The sequence below is a fragment of the Bombina bombina genome, chromosome 6, assembly GCF_027579735.1.
Source record: "Bombina bombina isolate aBomBom1 chromosome 6, aBomBom1.pri, whole genome shotgun sequence".
Lineage (NCBI taxonomy): Eukaryota > Metazoa > Chordata > Amphibia > Anura > Bombinatoridae > Bombina > Bombina bombina.
In genome coordinates this window covers 533,004,232-533,024,602 of record NC_069504.1, presented here as the reverse complement: position 1 = coordinate 533,024,602, position 20,371 = coordinate 533,004,232, and the positions used below count along the sequence as shown (strand labels likewise).

Genomic DNA, 20,371 nt, shown 5'->3' with positions numbered 1-20,371 from the left:
CCGACAATCTTTTGATCTATCTATCTAACACAAAGCTTAACATACCAAGACTTCTTCAAATAACTGACCACTTTAGCTCCTTCTCAGGATATAAAGTGAATAAATCAAAATCTGAGATTTTCTGGCTGAGGAGAAATAATAGTTCTATCACAAATACCCCATTTAAAGAGGTCTCCGAATCCTTTAAGTATCTTGGGATTCATATACCGATTAACTTTAGAGACTTATATAAGCTGAATATATCCCCTATACTAATTAGCATTAAAGAGAAATTAAAGGATTGGCAGCATCTACCATTATCTATCTCCAGCCGATCAGAATTGTTTAAAATGATTCTTCTTCCTAAGCTCCTCTATATTCTGCAGAATGCCCCGTTAACCTTGTTGGAAAAAGATATTCGCTCAATTAATACTGCACTCATACAATTTATATGGCAAGGGAAAAGATCCAAGATATCTTTTACCAAACTTAATGCACCAAGGGAGTATGGAGGCATAGCAGTGCCAAATATTAGATTTTATAATCTCATCTTCTTAGCACGTATAATAATGGACTGGATCTTCACTAAGAATTACATTCTTAATAATGAACTTGAACTTAATATCTGTGAACCATATTTTCCAGTGGCCTTAATCCATTGTTTGCCAAAGAAGCTTCCAGAAAAAATCAAAAGATTTAAAACTATATATAATCCTATAAAAGCATGGTGGAAAGTAACTAAAATCTTGGCAATAACCAGTACTGTTTCAAATTATCTTCCCATGATAGGAAACCCACAATTCCAAGCAGGGATAAACTCAGCTGTTTTTAATCGATGGCACAACAACGGCCTGGTTAAGATCTCCTCTCTGATAGATAGCAAAAGAAAGTGTATTAAGTCTTTTGAGGAATTGAAGACTGAATTTAACCTTGTTAATAAAGATTTCTTTGCATATTTGCAAATAAGACATTATACAGCTGAATTAGTTAGAGAAGCCGACTGGTGCTGGGCGCTAGGTAAGTTGGAAAATTGGCTAACTTTAGCCAAAAATGGCTTTATGTCTATTGCTCCGTGTTATCGCATACTCAGTGCCAGTAAAGCCGCCCCTACTTTGGAAGGGTTGGCAACGGTTTGGACCTCCCTAATACCTCAAAGTAATATTGTATCAAAATGGCTGCTCTATCTGAATCGTGAAAGTTTAATTTTGATTGAGTGTCCCTTTAAATGATTCCTCCTATAGGAATAAGCATAACCCACGAATATGGGTTTAAGTTATGCTGTGCTAGCTGCAGAAACTTTGTTGTGTTGAGTTACTTGATACTTGTTTTAATTATTAACAAAGAACTGTTAAAGTTTTTATATTGGGTAATATGTTCAATACAGCCAATACAGTTTACAGTTTTGTTTTTTATATTTTAAAGTTGCACTTCTGTTTGTTTATGAAACTTAGTTTTATTTAATTTTAAGTTTAATAAAGATGTTACATATCACAACAGCTAAATCTGTGTCTGTATTGCATGTTTAAACCTTAATACCATAAATAATAACAGGTGTTATGTTTACTCCTGGAGTATATAATCAGTTTGCAAATTATAGAGAAATGCTTAAATAATGCATTACACTTTAACTAAACCCCTTAGATTTTAGTCAACTAAAATCTACTGGAGATTTAGTTGACTAAAATCCACAGGAGATTCAGTCGACTACAACTAGACTAAAACTAAAACAATTCAGATGAATACGACTAAAACTAAAATGTCATTTTAGTCAAAAGACTAAAACTAAGACTAAAACTAAGACTAAATTGAAATTTGCCGTCAAAATTAACACTGCAGCAGATCCCTGCGACAGGGTATCCGCCATGGCGGAAAGGATGACATCCCCACCAGATCCGCAAACCACATCCTCCGCGGCCACAATGGAGCAATCAGGATGGTCGAAGCGCGCTCTTGCTTGATAAGTGCCACTACACGAAGTAGAAGTGGTAACGGAGGAAAAATGTAAGCTAGGCTGAATCCCCAAGGCACTGCTAAGGCATCTATCAGCTCTGCCTGGGGATCCCTCAACCCATATCAGGGTAGCTTGCAATTGAGTCTGGACGCCATGAGATCCATCTCCAGCGTTCCCCATCTGAGACAAATCTCCGCAAACACTTCGGAGTGAAGAGACCATTCCCCCCGATGGAAGGATTGCCTGCTGAGAAAGTCCGCTTCCCAGTTGTCCACACCTGGAATGTGGATCGCTGAAAGTGAGCAGCTGTGGGACTTCGCCCACTCCAAAATCCGAGACACCTCCTTCATTGCTAGGGAGCTCCTCGTACCCACCTGATGGTTGATGTAAGCCACCAAGGTAATGTTGTCGGTCTGGAATCTGATGAAGCTGAATGACCCCAGAGGAGGCCACGCCCTCAGAGCATTGAAAATTGCAGAATATTTATCCGAAGGAGAGACTCTCACGGGACCAATTTCCTTGTGCCATCCTGGCACCCCAAACAGCGCCCCAATCCTGCCAGATTCGCGTCCGTGGTCACAATCTCCCAGGATGGTCTCAAGAAGGATGTCCCCAGGGACAGATGATCCGGACGGATCCACCAAGAGGGAGAGTCCCTAGTCCGAGCATCCATAGATATCCGCTGTGATAGATCCGAATGATCGCCGTTCCACTGTCTCAACATGCACAATTGAAGAGGTCTGCGATGGAACCTGGCGAAAGGGATGACGTCTATGCTTGAGACCATGAGCCCGATCATCTGCATACACTGAGCCACCGAAGGGCTTGAGGGGGACTGAAGGGCAAGACAGGTGGACGCAATCTTCCTGCGTCGTTGCTCTGTGAGAAATATTTTCATGGACATAAAGTCTATTATCATGCCCAGGAACTCCACCTTGTTGCTGGGAACCAGGGAACTCTTTCCTGGGTTGATCTTCCAACCGTGAGATTGGAGCAAGTAAAGAAGAGCCCTCGAATGATCCTCTGCAAGGCTGAACGATGGCGCCTGGACTAGTATGTTGTCCAAATAGGGCGCCACAGCAATACCCCAGGATCTGGTCACTACAAGTAGCGCCCCCAGAACCTTTGTGAACACTCTCGCCAGACCAAAGGGAAGGGCCACAAACTGGAAGTGTTGGTCCAGAAACACAAATTTGAATAGGGACATGAAGGTAAGCATCTTTCAAGTCTATTGTTGTCATGGACTGCCCCTCTTGAACTAGGGGCAGAATAGATCTGATAGTTTCCATTTTGAACGATGGAACAGCCAGAAACCTGTTTAAACACTTTAGGTCCAGAGTCGGGCGGAACGTGCCCTCCTTCTTTGGAACCACAAAAAGATTTGAATAGTACCCTAGACCCCTTTCTGCTTGGGGTACTGGTATGATAACACCTAGAGAGAAGAGATCCCTCAAACATTCTAGAAAGGCCTCTCTCTTTTCCGGTCTTGAAGACAGGTTTAACAGGAGGAATCTGCCCCTGGGCGGATTGGACCTGAATCCTATCCTATAGCCCTGGGTGACCACCTCCAACCCAAGGGTCCTGAACGTCCTGCAACCAGGCTTCGGAGAAGAGAGACAATCTGCCCAATACATGGTCCGGAGACCAGTCGGAGGCCGCCCCTTCATGCCGATTTTGTCTTGGCTGGCTTCTTGTTCTGCTTGGACTTGTTCCAAGACTGAGCAGGCTTCCAAGTTCCCTTGGACTGATCCGCTATCTCGGTGGGCTGCTGACACTGGGCCTTGTCCGCATGAAAGGGACAAAAAGTAGATCCTTTAGCTTAGCCTTCTTTATCCTGCAGCAGGAAAGCTCCCTTGCTTCCTGTAACCGTGGATATGATCGAATCCAAACCTGGACCGAACAGAATCTTTCCTTGAAAGGGTAGGGACAACAGCCTCAACTTCGAGGTCATGTCCGCAGACCAAGACTTTAGCCACAGAGCCCTGCGAGCTTAAACGGAAAATCCTGAAACCTTTGCGCTCAGGTGAATAATTTGCATATTGGCATCACAAATTAAAGAATTGCCGACCCTTAGGGCCTTAAAGGGACACTGAACCCAATTTTTTTCTTTTGTAATTCAGAAAGAGCATGCAATTTTAAGCAACTTTGTAATTTGCTCCTATTATCAATTTTTCTTCATTCGCTTGCTATCTTTATTTGAAAAAGAAGGCTTCTAAGCTTTTTTTGGTTTCAGTACTCTGGACAGCACTATTTTATTGGTGGATGAATTTATCCACCAATCAGCAAGGACAACCCAGGTTGTTCACCAAAACTGGGCCGGCATCTAAACTTACATTCGTGCATTTCAAATAAAGATACCAAGAGAATGAAGAAAATTTGATAATAGGAGTAAATTAGAAAGTTGCTAAAAATTTCATGCTCAATCTAAATCACAAAAGAAAAAAAATTGGGTACAGTGTCCCTTTAATCTTATCCTGTATCTCGTCGATTGAAGTCTCCCTTTCAAACATATCACACAGGGATTCACACCAATATGTCGCAGCTCTGGCAACCGTGGCTACAGCCGCTGCCGGTTGAAAAACATACCAGGTGTGCTAAAACATTTTCCTAACTTTTTATCCATGGTCTCTTTAAACGACAAACTACCCTCAAGGGGAATAGTTGTCCACTTTGCACGCGTGAAAATAGCACCATCCACCTTAGGGACAGTCCCCCACAGCTCAAGCTGAGAGTCTGGGACGGGGAACAGTTTCTTTAAAGAAGAAGAAGGGGAAAAGGGCAAACCTAATCGCTCCCATTCATTCTTAATAATATTAGCCATCTTAAAAGGAACCGGGAAGGTCTGGGGCACCACCCTGTCCTCATATCTTATCCAGCTTAGGAATCGAAGGTTCCTCCGGAAGCTTTAGTTCCGGAACCTCCAGAGTAGCAAGCACCTGCTTCAGCAAAAAGCGCAAATTCTCCATCCTAAACCTAAAGACAGGCTCCTCCGCGGCCGGAGGATGAGATGACATGGACTCCGACCCAGAGGGAGCCTCCTCCGAAGAGTCGGAGTGGGCCTCATCATCCTATAACGCCTCAAGCAATTCCATAGGTGTAGATGACCCCTGGGCCGGGCTGCTCTAATACGGCCTACGCTTTGGTTTAGCAGAACGTGGTAAGGCATGGATCACTTTCGATATTGCCGTTTGCAGTTGATCGGCAAAATCTGACGGCCAAAGAATCTCTCCCGTAGGAGTAATGGTTGGACCCTGGGGCACTCTGAGATGAAAGCAGGGAACACACCTCACGAGACGGGGAACCCTCAGAGGTGGACGGCTCAGTAGTACTAGACATCCCTTTATTTTTAGATATTGCAACCTTATCAAGGCATGTGGAACAAAGCTGAGCAGGCTGATCTACAAGAACCTCCTCACAATAAAAACAGGCTGGGATAAAGAGGGAGTACCCTCTAAACAGTCAGAGTCCTCCATAGCTTGCGCTTTTATTATGGACTAGACAATTTAATAAACAGGCACCTTTATTCTCCAATGGCCGGGGCACTCACTACAGAAACCGCTTTGTCTCCTGTGCCGCTGATCAACAGAGGAAGTGGAGACTGCCACATGGGATGCCTCGCAGGACCGCCCCTGCACTAAGGAGAGACGCGCCAAAACCGGCAGCGCAAATATTCCCGGAAGTCAACCTGCTAGAGCCTCATCGTGCACATAACGCAGCAATCACACAATAAACAATATCATGTATTAACCCCCCTGTTCAATAGTCCCCTTACAAGGATCATTAACCCTTGATTCTCTAAGATAAAAGGCGCCACACTGTGGCCCTGTCTTCTATGTTATCATTATGTATAAAAAATAAAACAATCTTACCATAATCTATGGCGTGGAACAGGAACACGGCCCTTCAGGTGTGACCGTTAGAAGCATCGCTGCTGACATGGGCTTGAGTGTAGAAAGCAGGCAGCGAAACTCGACAACGCTGATTGCTTGTGGAGCCGTTAATATGGGTCGGGATGGTTTCGCAGAAAGACTCTCCCTGCATCTCCGGACTCTAACTTTCACCCATGCTCTCACAGAGGCTGACAGGAATACTTAAAACTCCATTCCCATTTCGAAGAGTACTACCCTCCATAAGAGACTACTCCAAATCTTCTGCACTTCTCTGCCATCCTCCTGTGGCGAAAGGCAAAGAATGACTAGGGGATGAGGGAAGTGAGTGGAGTGGGGGAGGTATTTAAGCCTTTGGCTGGGGTGTCTTTGCCTCCTCCTGGTGGCCAGGTTCTTTATTACCAAAAGTAATGAATGAAGCCGTGGACTCTCCTTCCCCTTAGATGGAAATATACATTTATATATACCACAAACTTTATCAAAAGTGCCCAAGCCATAGCTGAGAGTGTCTCAAAACAAAAAAAACAAAAATTATGCTTACCTGATCATTTCCTTTCCATCTGTATGAGGAGAGTCCACGGCTTTATTCCTTACTTGTGGGAACACAGAAACTGGCCACCAGGAGGAGGCAAAGACACCCAGCCAAAGGCTTAAATAATGATGCCAAAGTTTATTGCGGCTACAGGGCTACAGACCTACTAGTTCCCAAATGATGAAACAGGGGTCAGTCCAAAGAGGTAAAAGTAAAAAAGAAAGCTTTATTGTGTGCACTTAAAAACATGAAGAGTCGCAGCTCTATACACTAGCATACACTGGCAAAAAGGGGTAACAGTGCAGCAACAGCAGACATGTTTCGTGTGCCTCCAGCACACTTGTTCACTGCTATGTTTTTGCCGCCACTGTTACTCCTATTTAAAGGAACATTACACTTTAATTAAAAACAAAAGTTAACCCCTTGTTGTCATATTGAATTTAGTGCTACAATGTACAAATAACAGAAATAGGGGACACATTTAAAGGGACACATTTAACAGAGTTTAAGGAATGATGATATATAAAATGTCAAAGATGGTTTTTAAAACCTAAACTCATATGCTAAATTAGAATGTACTTCAAAGTTTTCTGGAAGTTTGCAATATAGAGAATTAGAAGGAAAAAGGTATATTTATATGCGCTAATAAAAATACAAATACAAATACATTCTTATCTAAATTTCTGTATGTGTGATCCCTGACACTAGGCTGTCCTGCTTTGATGAAAACAGAATTTATGCTTACCTGATAAATTACTTTCTCTTTCGGTGTATCAAGTCCACGGATTCATCCTTACTTGTGGGATATTCTCATTCCTTACAGGAAGTGGCAAAGAGAGCACACAGCAGAGCTGTCCATTTAGCTCCCCCTCTGGCTCCGCCCCCCAGTCATTCGACCGACTGTTAGGAGAAAAAGGAGAAACCATAGGGTGCAGTGGTGACTGTAGTTTAAACAAGAAATTTTAACCTGACTTAATTGCCAGGGCGGGCCGTGGACTGGATACAGAGAAAGCAATTTATCAGGCAAGCATAAATTCTGTTTTCTCTTGCAAGGTGTATAAAGTCCACAGATTCATCCTTACTTGTGGGATACCAATACCAAAGCTTTAGGACACGGATGAAGGGAGGGAACAAGACAGGTAACCTAAACGGAAGGCACCACTGCTTGCAAAACCTTTCTCCCAAAAATAGCCTCCGAAGAAGCAAAAGTATCGAATTTGTAAAATTTGGCAAAAGTATGCAGTGAAGACCAAGTCGCTGCCTTACAAATCTGTTCAACAGAAGCCTCATTCTTGAAAGCCCAACTGGAAGCCACAGCTCTGGTGGAATGAGCTGTAATTCGTTCAGGAGGCTGCTACCCAGCAGTCTCATAAGCCAATCGAATGATGCTTTTCAACCAGAAGGAAAGAGAGGTAGCAGTCGCTTTCTGACCTCTCCTCTTACCGGAATAGACAACAAACAAGGATGATGTTTGTCTGAAATCCTTAGTTGCTTGTAAATAGAATTTCAAAGCACGAACCACATCAAGATTGTGTAAAAGCCGTTCCTTCTTAGAAGCTGGATTAGGACACAGGGAAGGAACAATGATTTCCTGGTTAATGTTCTTATTAGAAACCACTTTAGGAAGAAAACCAGGTTTGGTACGCAAAACTACCTTATCTGCATGGAACACCAGATAGGGTGAATTACACTGCAAAGCAGACAATTCTGAAACTCTTCAAGCAGAAGAGATAGCTACCAAAAACAAAACTTTCCAAGATAATAACTTTATATCTATGGAATGTAAAGGTTCAAACTGAACCCCTTGAAGAACTGAAAGAACTAAATTTAGACTCCATGGAGGAGCCACAGGTCTATAGACAGGCTTGATTCTGACTAAAGCCTGTACAAACGCTTGAACATCTGGTACTTCTGCCAGACGCTTGTGTAAAAGGATAGACAGAGTGGATATCTGTCCCTTTAAGGAACTAGCTGACAAACCTTTCTCCAATCCTTCTTGGAGAAAAGACAATATCCTTGGAATCCTAATCTTACTCCACGAGTAATCCTTGGATTCACACCAAAAAAGATATTTCCGCCATATCTTATGGTAAATTTTCCTGGTGACAGGCTTTTTAGCTTGGATCAGAGTATCTATGACTGATTCAGAGAACCCACGCTTGGATAGAATTAAGCGTTCAATCTCCAAGCAGTCAGCTGCAGGGAAACTAGATTTGGATGCTTGAATGGACCCTGTATTAGAAGATCCTGCCTCATTGGCAGTGTCCATGGTGGGACAGATGACATGTCCACTAGGTCTGCATACCAAGTCCTGCGTGGCCACGCAGGCGCTATCAAAATTACAGAGGCCTTCTCCTGTTTGATTCTGGCTACCAGCCGAGGGAGAAGGGGAAACGGTGGAAAGACATAAGCCAGATTGAAGGACCAAGGCGCTACTAGAGCATCTATCAATGCCGCCTTAGGGTCCCTGGACCTGGATCCATAAAGAGGAAGTTTGGTGTTCTGACGGGACGCCATCAGATCTAACTCTGGAATGCCCCATAGCTGGGTCAGCTGAGCAAAAACCTCCGGGTGGAGTTCCCACTCCCCCGGGTGAAAAGTCTGACGACTTAGGAAATCCGCTTCCCAGTTGTCTACTCCTGGGATGTGAATTGCAGATAGATGGCAAGAGTGATCCTCCGCCCACCTGATTATTTTGGTTACTTCCTTCATCGCTAAGGAACTCTTTGTTCCTCCCTGATGATTGATGTATGCTACAGTCATGATGTTGTCCGACTGAAATCTGATGAATTTGGCCGCCGCTAGCGGAGGCCATGCCTGGAGCGTGTTGAATATCGCTCTCAGTTCCAAAATGTTTATCGGGAGAAGAGACTCTTCCCGAGACCATAGGCCCTGAGCTTTCAGGGAGCCCCAGACCGCGCCCCAGCCTAACAGACTGGCGTCGGTCGTTACAATGATCCACTCCGGTCTGCGGAAGCACATTCCCTGAGACAGGTGATCCTGAGACAACCACCAGAGAAGAGACTCTCTGGTTTTCTGGTCCAGTTGGATTTGAGGAGACAAATCTGCATAATCCCCATTCCACTGTTTGAGTATGCACAATTGCAGTGGCCTGAGATGAATTCGAGCAAAAGGGACTACGTCCATTGCTGCTACCATTAATCCAATTACCTCCATGCACTGAGCTACAGATGGCCGAGGAATGAAATTAAGAGCTCGGCAAGTACTTAAAAGCTTTAACCTCCTGACCTCCGTCAGAAATATTTTCATTTCTACCGAGTCTATTAATGTTCCCAAGAAGGGAACCCTTGTGAGCTGGGACAGAGAACTTTTTTCGGTGTTCACCTTCCACCCGTGAGACCTTAGAAAGGCCAGAACAATCTCCGTATGAGCCTTGGCTCTGGGAAAAGACAACGCCTGTATTAAGATGTCGTCCAGATAAGGTGCTACTGCAATGCCCCGCGGTCTTAGTACCGCTAGAAGGGACCCTAGCACTTTTGTGAAAATTCTGGGAGCGGTGGCCAACCCGAAGGGAAGGGCCACGAACTGGTAATGCTTGTCCAGAAAAGCGAAACTTAGGAACTGATGGTGATCTTTGTGGATAGGAATATGAAGGTATGCATCCTTTAGATCCACGGTAGTCATATATTGACCTTCCTGGATCATCGGCAAGATTGTCCGAATGGTCTCCATTTTGAATGATGGGACTTTGTTTAGAATTTTTAGATCAAGGATTGGCCTGAAAGTTCCTTCCTTTTTGGGAACCACAAACAGGTTTGAGTAAAAACCCAGTCCTTGTTCTGTAATTGGAACTGGATATATCCCTCCCATCTGGAGTAGATCTTCTACACAGCGTAAGAACGCCTCTTTCTTTGTCTGGTCTGTAGACAGACGAGAAATGTGGAACCTTCCCCTTGGAGGAGAGTCCTTGAATTCTAGAAGATATCCCTGAGCAACGATCTCTAATGCCCAGGGATCGGGAACATCTCTTGCCCAAGCCTGAGCAAAGAGAGAGAGTCTGCCCCCTACCAGATCCGGTCCCGGATTGGGGGCTACCCCTTCATGCTGTCTTAGTAGCAGCCGCAGGCTTTTTGGCCTGTTTACCCTTGTTCCAGTCCTGCAAAGGTTTCCAGGTTGCCTTGGGCTGTGAAGCGTTACCCTCTTGCTTTGCGGTTGCAGAGGTTGAAGCAGGACCGCTCCTGAAGTTGCGAAAGGAACGAAAATTAGCCTGGTTTTTAGCCTTAAAAGGCCTATCTTGCGGGAGGGCATGGCCCTTTCCCCCAGTGATATCCGAAATAATCTCTTTCAACTCGGGCCCGAAAAGGGTCTTTCCCTTGAAAGGAATATTTAGTCATTTTGTTTTGGACGACACGTCGGCCGACCATGACTTGAGCCAAAGCGCTCTGCGCGCCATGATGGCAAAACCAGAATTTTTCGCCGCTAACTTAGCTAATTGCAAAGCGGCATCTGTGATAAAAGAATTAGCCAGTTTTAGAGCATTAATTCTATCCATGACTTTGTCATATGAAGTGTCCCTCTGGAGCGACTCCTCCAGCGCCTCAAACCAAAAAGCCGCTGCAGTAGTTACAGGAATAATGCAGGCAATAGGTTGGAGAAGGAAACCTTGTTGAACAAATATTTTCTTTAGTAAACCTTCTAATTTTTTATCCATAGGATCTTTGAAATCACAACTGTCTTCAATTGGTATGGTTGTGCCCTTGGCTAGTGTTGAAACTGCCCCCTCTACCTTAGGGACCGTCTGCCACGCGTCCCGCCTGGGATCAGTTATGGGGAACATTTTCTTAAAGATAGGGGGGGGGACAAAAGGTACACCTGGTCTCTCCCACTCCCTAACAACAATGTCCGCCACCCTCTTAGGGATCGGAAACGCATCAGTGTATACAGGGACTTCTAGATATTTGTCCATTTTACACAATTTCTCTGGGACCACCATAGGGTCACAATCATCCAGAGTTGATAAGACCTCCCTAAGCAGTACGCGGAGGTGTTCCAATTTAAATTTAAACGCTAGTGAATCTGATTCTGTGAAACTTTTCCTGAGTCAGAAATTTCTCCCTCAGACATTACATCCCTCGCCCCTACTTCAGAGTGTTGTGAGGGTACATCAGATAAACCTCCCAAAGCTTCCGACTGCTCCTCACCTGTTCTCAAAACAGAGCTATCGCGCTTTTTAGGGAAAACTGGCAGTTTGGATAGAAAGGCCGCAAGGGAATTATCCATGACTGCCGCCAGTTGTTGCAATGTAATAGGTGCCAATGCACTAGAGGTACTAGGTATCGCTTGAGCGGGCGTAACTGGTGATGACACATGGGGAGAGGAAGGCGGACTATACTCATTACCTTCAGTCAAAGAATCATCTAGGGCTATATTTTTAAGTGACACAATATGATCTTTAAAGTGTATAGACACATTAGTGCACTTGGGACACATTTTGAGTGGGGGTTCCACCATGGCTTCTGAACACATAGAGCAAGGCTCTTCCTTAGTGTCAGACATGTTTAACAGATTAGTATTATACACAAGCAGGCTTGGAAAAACACTTTATCAAGTAAAAAATACAATTTGCAATAAATGGTACTGTGCCTTTAAGAAATAAAAGCGCACACAATTTTACAAAAACGGTGAAAAATGAACCAAATCTCTCAGCCTGATTAACCCTTTAATGCCCAAACCGGAGCCGCCTAAAGCAAACAACCGGTTAATAAACTACAGCACTTTGCCACAGCAGCCTGCTGTGGCCCTACCTTCCCTTAAGGATTGGATTTGATAAAAGCAAGCCTCCTGAAGTCCTCAAGCAGTCTCTGGATCCATGTGAAGCAGCATGCAAGGAAATCTGTCAGAATAAACTGCGCAACTGAGGCGCAAAATTAGGCCCCTCCCACTCCGGAGTTGTGGGGCCTTCAGAACCCAATTTAGGTGACTAAAAATAATGCCATGTTGAATAAAACCCCAAATAAACACACCAAAAGTGCTTTAAAAGTGTCAATAAAGAGTATTTTGTTAAATAAAATAATCGATTACCCTGCAAAAATGATAAACAGTCTATTGAGCCCTCTTAAATAAGCCTCTAGTTCTATACTAAGTCTCAGAACATGGCTTACCCTTCCCACATGGGGAATCTTGTCAGTCTTCTAGCATTATCCTGTCTTGACTAGAAAAAAGATAAACTTTTGATTGAAGATATAAAACTACAAATCTAACACCACATTCACTTTACCCTCCCGTGGAGATGCCCTATCTGTTAGAGCGGCAAAGAGAATGACTGGGGGGCGGAGCCAGAGGGGGAACTATATGGACAGCTCTGCTGTGTGCTCTCTTTGCCACTTCCTGTAGGGAATGAGAATATCCCACAAGTAAGGATGAATCCGTGGACTGGATACACCTTGCAAGAGAAATTTATTTTTTTTTATCCCTGACACTTGGCTATCCTGCTTTGGTGAAACCTAGGCAGTATGAGTGACATTATGTGCAGCAAATGTATATCTGGATTTATAAATTTAGATAAAGAGATTAACATCGCTCTCTTTATTGATGCCTTGTGGGTGTCTTGTGTTAAGTAAAAATATCCATTGGGCTTCCTTGTAATCAAGCCTTAAATACCTCCCTCATCCCCCAGTCATTCTGCCGAGGGAACAAGGATAGGACTCAAGATAGGGCCTAAAACTATCCCCTAAGGGAGCTACAAAGGGCCCTTTCCCCAGAACATCCTGTAGAAAAGAAAATGATCCTGAAAAAAAACCTGGCCTTATGCCAGGAGAGTCCCGCTCTACATACCATAAGAAGTAGGTCCTGCACCCTTTATGATAGGAGCGACTATACCCCGGCCTAAGAATTAAGCCGAAATTAACAACACTCCATCAGAAAAACCTCTCTTGGCTAAGGCTAAGTGAACAATTACACGCAGTTAGCCTTATAGAGTCCAGGATGTGAAGAACACAAGGATCCTGCACCCGCAGGTTCCTGAACAAGGTCCACAGAGACAAAGCCCCGAAACAGAGACCTAACTCTAAAAGTAAACAAAGCAAATGGTCTCATTGCTCTTGCTACAATTGACCCTCCACCACAAAGAGCGATATGGCTAAAGAGAATAAGGTTAAAATAACCCCTAGAATTCTAGCATATGCAGACTGAAAATGCCGGAGCCCCCCCTGGGAGCAAACTCACCTTCTGCTACAGAAGCGGAGGAGCTAACCTGCTCCTTGAAAGTCTTAAAAAAGACTGCTCCAGCAGGAGTCAACTTCAAGCCTCAGCTTGCTAGGCAGGGTAGCCATCCCTTAGGCCACTTAGTCCTGCTAAAGAGTATGCTCATAGAGCGGGTCGGTGGCAATCAGCCAACGTGGGCTTTCGCCCACCACCAAACACGAGACCCCGCCGATAAGCAGGAGGAACTCTCCTTCTTCAAAAGAGGGTCTCCCGACTAGAATGAACCCGGAAGACCAAATCAACCAAGCAGAATGCTTGCTGAGGAACTAAAAGGAATAATCGGGAGGAAACTCCCAACCCTGGACAGGTCCAAACCGTTCCGGGAGAACTAAGAGAAAAAAAAAATTGAACAAGGAGATCTGAACGGAACACTGGGAATCTAGAAGAAAAAACGTATTTTCCTAAGTAGAGCGAATGAAACAGACCTTACTAGTATCCACAACAAATCTTACCTGTCATCTAGGATACGACGTATCTTCTAGAACACTCTTGTGCTAAAAAAGGAAAACTTCTAAAGTTCCAGCAAAGCTAGAACAACTGAGACAACAAATTAATTAAGCTCAAAGGCTTAAAATGTCCTCTAAAATATCGGGGGATCGGGGGGGGGGGGACTATCGCCCCAAGCAGAAAACTATAAGTTTCCACCGGAAGACTCCAACCTCTCGACCATCAAAGTCGATATGGACAAAATCCCATGCGACAAAACATCTTTCTAAGAACAGATTCTGAAACAATCCAGAGTTCAAGAGAGACAATCCGGTACGGAACCAAAAGAAAAAAGGCTGCAAAAGGAGTGTGAAAACCAAAAAACAGGTCCTGCATATTATACGACACAATCCCCCATAGAGCCCAGAACTGGGATTATAAATAAACGAAAAAACAAAAGGAAATCAAGACAAGGAATATACCATCCTCCACTCGTCTAGTTAAGATCGTTATCTGGCACCTTACACTTCCAATGGCTGGGGTACTTGCCACCTCCTGTGACCCAGACAGATAAAGAATCTCCTCTCCTCAGACATCCAGTCATGAATCTCAAGCGGTGAAAAAAACTTGACCGTTCCTGGTCACATGGTGATTGTAGAGGACCTGCCCCTGCTAAAGAAAAAGCATGCCATCCTAGCTAAAGAAAACTGTGCAGGTCTCCAAATTAAAGAACCTCTATGTTCCGTATCAGCCTAAGAGCCCATATGTTCTTACACATAAGCAGTCAAAATCACATAACAAATGTGATTTAAAAACCCCACTGTTCAATAATCCCCCTCAGGAGATTCCATAAAGATAAAGGAGCCCCACCGTGACCCTGTCTTCTTATTTAACATGTGTGTAAAGTAATGAAACAATCTTACCAGAATCTAAGCCGTGGAACAGTAACACGGTCCTTCAAGTTTGACAGATTGTAGCAGCGCTTCTGACATGGACTTGAGTGAAGTAAACAGGCAGCAAAACTCGTCAACGCTGATTGCTTAAGGAGCTGTTAATATGAGTCTGGATGGGCTCGCAGAAAGACTCTCCCTGCATCTCCAGACTCTAACTTTCGTCGATTCTTTCACCGAGAGGCTGACGAGACTACTTAAAACTCCAGTCCCATCGCGAAGAGTACTACACTCCATAAGGAACTACTCTGAAATCTTCCGACACTTTTCTGCCAACTTCCTGTGACAAAAGGCAAAGAATGACTGGGGGATGAGGGGAGTGGGGGAGGTATTTAAGCCTTTGACTGGGGTGTCTTTGCCTCCTCCTGGTGGCCAGGTTCTGTATTCCCACAAGTAAGGAATGATGCCGTCGACTCTGCTCATATTAAGATGGAATTAAAGACATACTTACCGTTAAGACACTCATCCATACATAGCAGACAGCCAAACCAGTACTGAAACATATCAGCAGAGGTAATGGTAGAGGAGTATAATGTCAATCTGTAAAGGGAGGTAGAAGATGAATCCCTGCAACCCGAATTTACAGAGAGCCTTAAGAACAGATTTCTCACAGGTGAAAACATGGTGTCATGATCATCAGGCAGTACTCCCTTCACTTCCCTCAGACAAACACTGTACTTTAAGAGGAACTGGGCTTCAAAATACTTAGAAGCCCCTTTCATTGAAGATTCAAGCACATCATGCTTCACCACCTCCTAAGGAGGCAAAGTTTTAAACTGAGGTATATGTGAGGTGGGCAGGGTATTTGTAGGCTTATGAGGTTTGGGAGACTTTGCCTCCTCCTGGTAGGAATGTATATTCTATCAGTAACAGCTTGTGGACTCTTGCCATCTATAGAAAAGAAAATATACCTATAAGGACAATTTCCCATACATTTTTAACTCTGCAGCTGGTATAACAAGTAATTGGAAACACAGAAACCAGTTTTACAGTACACTGTCCCTTTTCGGTCAACAATCTTGCTCTTACATTTTTAATATTATGTTATTACAGTTTAAGTCATGTGAGATTTATACAGTCAAGTTTCAGTATTCAAGTTTCTCTTTGAAAAACAAAAACAAAAAACACTTGTTCGTTTCTCTTACTATCTGACTACCATGTCCAGAACAATGAGGAGAGACTGAAAGACTATGAAGTCTCCAATTGTTTTGTAACTACTTAACTGTTACGAAGTATATTATTATACTTTGAGTTTCTCTCCAACCTAAAGCTTTATGCATGGCACAAGAAAACAAACACACTTTCAAAACCTACATCCAATCCAATCTAAAGGATCTTTAAATTCTCCTGACCCTGGAAATCCTGAGTTTATTTTTTTTTTATTAAAAAAAAAAATACTACAACCCTAATCTATATTTTTGGCATAATAACATGGGACATAATGGTTTACAGAAGGAGAACACATAACGATGAGACCAAAAAACAAGAGAGAGAGTGGGTGCTTTAAAACATGAAATGCACACATTCACATGTATTTTGGATTGTGTTGTAAGACTATATTATATTATATAATGTTTTTCCAACAATGTGATTCGACAAATTTGTTTCATTATAATTAAAGGGACATTCAAGTCAAAATATAAATGCACATAGATTGATTACATTTTTTAATAGAAACATATTTGCAATATGCATGCATTGGCAAAAATGCTTCTATTAAGAGTTATCACTGTTTTATTGTTAACATTTTTCTCTCCACGTGCATGTGAAGTATAGCTAGATATTTTCACTGCACCCACATTTTAAATAATGCAACTGCTCAGATCATCAGTGGGGCTTGTATCATGTCAGCAATTAACAAAATGAGTCATTACCAGATGGTACAAGCACCTTAGGCTCTCCAAACAAGTATTGGGTTTAAAATGCTGGTGCATGGTGCATACACTTTTGAAACAGCTATATATTTTATTAGAAGCCTTTTTGCTAATGCATTTATATTACAAAATTGCTTCTGGTCAATACTGAAATGCACCCATGTGGTTTCCAATTTTGGCTGGAATATCCCTTTGAGAATAAAATTAAACTTTGTCATCTTAGCTACTGCTATAAAATAAAATTCAAAATACCTGAGCATTATTCCTTAACTCAGTCTGTTTTCCTCCAGTAGGAAATACATGACCTTTGTCATTCCATGGACGCTTCATGGTAGCTTGGGAAGCTACACTGGCCCAACTTCCTCCTGTTTCCCAATAAAAAAATGTGAGAGTTAGAAACACAATTGCCTGAATTTAAATACCACTAATGACACTGCAAGTCCATGTAGAAATGGGTTTACTCTACTTTGTAAGCCAATAAATGATCATTACATATGCTGTCCCCTTTGCACTAATACCCCAAATACACAACTATTCATAGGTGACAAACTACTAGTTTAGAGTAAACCTACCATATTAATTGTTTTAATAATGAGTATCACCAGCATAAACAATGTTACACTACTGTACAACCATTTCAAGGGACATGAAACCCAAAAGGTTTATTTCATGATTCAGATAGAGCATACAAATTTTAAACAACTTTCTAATTTACTTTTATTATCAAATTTTATTCATTCTCTTGGTATATGTTGTTTAAAATCAGGGTTGTAAGCTCAGGAGCATGCTCATATCTGGAGCACTTTATGGCAGCAATTTTACAAGAATGGTATACATTTGCAAGAGCACTAGCTGGCAGCACTATTTCCTGCCATGTAGTGCTACAGACACCTACTTAAGTATCTCTTTACACAAAGAATACCACTGCGAACAAAACAAAATTTGATCATAGAAATTGGAAACTATTTTTAAATTGTATGCTCTGTCTGAATCACAATAGGATTTATTTTGGTTTCATATCCCTTTAAGCAGATTTCCTAAACCAGCAATGTTTGAGGATCTACATTTTTGCTGTTTTCCAGTGTCGTTGACACTTGAAAAACAAAAGCGGCCTCATCCGCTTCTATGCATGTTTAAAATGGAGATTCTTTCGAGCGTGGGGATTTCCAAAGATGAACCTCAGAGTTGCTACGGGATGGGAACTGAGATGGTCACAAACCCATAAGCTCAAGGGGACACTCTCCTTCCATTATGACATTTTGCTTAACCCCTCCTCTCAACATAAAATTTCCCAACATATAGCATGGGAGAGGGAACTACACTTCACTGCTGACGCCGACTCCTGGTATAGTGAAATAATTTTCACTAAAAAATTGTTACATTGTTCAACACTATGGGAACTTCATTATAAGCTCACTGTCCGTTGGCATTTAGTCCCTACTGCTCTACACAAGATCTACAGTACACCCCCCACCCACATGCTGGAGAGGCTGTGGCCAGTTAGGAACACAAGCTCACATATGGCGGTTTTGCCCAAAGATTGAGCCTGTTTGGACACGGCTCTTAGACATTATTAATTCATTGCATATTACCTCCTCACTTAGCCCACAAACTTGTCTCCTTCATTTAGAGTTCCCGACATTACCTGCCGCCCAAAAATCTTTAATCATTTATCTACTTATGTCCATTAAACTTGAAATCGCAAAAGCGTGGAAACAAACATCTCCCCCTCCATCTCACAAATCATTGCAACAGTAAACTTCCTTCTACGAATGGAATCATACTCCTTCTCGATATTAGATAAAATGGACACTTATTATGAGATTTGGACACCTTGGATTGAGAAATTTCCCTGCTGAGACTCTCAGACAACTACCCCTAAGTGCCTCCTCATTCCCCTTCTGCTTTCCCTCCCTTCCCCACTTGGTTTTTATAATCTTAGAGAGATATTGAACCATGTGGTATAAAACAGAAAATGAGAAACATTTAGATAGAATATTATTATTATTATTATTATTATTATTGGTTATTTGTAGAGCGCCAACAGATTCTGCAGCACTATAAACAAAGGGGAGTACAACAAAACAATTAAAGGGATCAGATGGGTAGAGGGCCCTGCCAAGAGTTGCACTGTTGTAATCCACTCTTAAGAAGGTGATCTACAAATGGCTGGACTCTTAGGCTTACATGCTAAGGGGGTTCAGGGGATAGCAATGGAGGAGTGGAACTGGTATAAAGTAAGGTTAGCATAGGTTGTCTGCATCCATGAACAGTAGAGTCTTTAGGGAGCGCTTGAAGCTTTCAAAACTAGGGTCTTGTGGGGCGAGGCAGAGTTCCACAAGATGGGAGCCAGTCTGGAGAAGTCCTGTAAACGGGAGTGCGATAAAGTAACCAGAGAGGAGAGTAGGAGGTCATGAGCAGAGCGAAGCGGACGGGAGGGAGAGTATCTGGAGACAAGGTCTGAGATATAGGGGGAGCAGTGCAGTTGAGGGCTTTGTATGTCAGAGTGAGAATTTTGTGTTTGATCCAAGAGGAAGCCAGTGAAGGAATTGGCAGAGAGGAGCAGCAGATGAAGAGCGACGTGTAAGGAAGATGAGTCTGGCAGAGGCATTCAGAATAAGATGTTTTTAATTAGTATATACCTGAAAGCCAACAACCATAGTCTCTCTGTTATTAATTTGTTTAACATATTTTTCAGTTTTCAAAGGCTTTGAGTTCTTTATGTTTTACTATGCTCAACAAACCTATTGTTAATTGTATACTATCTATCATCGTTTTGGCATGACTTGTATTATCATATCTATCTGATTCCTATGTATGATGATCTTTACCTTTCTCAATAAAAATTATTTAAAAAAAAAAAAAAAAAAAAAAAAAAGGGAGATTCTAGTATAAAAATAAAAACTTAAACTATGCTTACCTGATAATTTTCTTTTCTTCTGACAGGAAGAGTCCACAGCTGCATTCATTACTTTTGGGAATTCAGAAACTGGCCACCACGAGGAGGCAAAGACACCCCAGCCAAAGGTTTAAATATCTCCCCCACTTCCCTCATCCCCCAGTCATTCTGCCAAGAAAACAAGGAACAGTAGGAGAAATATCAGGGTGAAAAAGCTGCCAGAAGAAGAAACTAAATTACAGCCACCTCATCAATAAACGCGGGCGGGAAGCTGTGGACTCTTCCTGTAAGAAGAAAAGAAAATGATCAGATATGCATAATTTAAGGTTTTCTTCTTAAACGGAAAGCTGCATTCATTACTTTTGGGAAAACAATATCCAAGCTATAGAGGACACTGAATGCAAACAAAGGGCGGGTACAGAAGGGGGCCCCTTCGAAGGACACCACAGCCTGAACTTACTCATAAAAAACTGAAAACAAAAGTAACCCATCAGTTAAACAACCAGCATGCCGTGCTGGAGACCACTCAAAATCCTTAGATTCCACTGAGCACAATGCCTCCAAGGAGCCAAGTCCCGCAGGCTCCCAGATCGCACAAACTTACCAGAAGGGAAAGCATCTCTACCTACCCCTGAAGGGGAGAGCGGAG

General features: G+C 42.7%; 1 protein-coding gene across 2 annotated transcripts in view; it reads right to left on the bottom strand.

Moving 5' to 3' along the window:
- The window catches only part of SECISBP2L (SECIS binding protein 2 like), a 407,516-nt gene that overhangs the window by 268,135 nt on the left and 119,010 nt on the right, over positions 1-20,371 (bottom strand). For both annotated transcript variants that reach the window (XM_053717458.1, XM_053717457.1), the window contains exon 7: positions 17,076-17,188. In XM_053717458.1, coding sequence (XP_053573433.1) covers positions 17,076-17,188 — 113 coding nt within the window. The remainder of the gene's footprint in view (positions 1-17,075; positions 17,189-20,371) is intronic.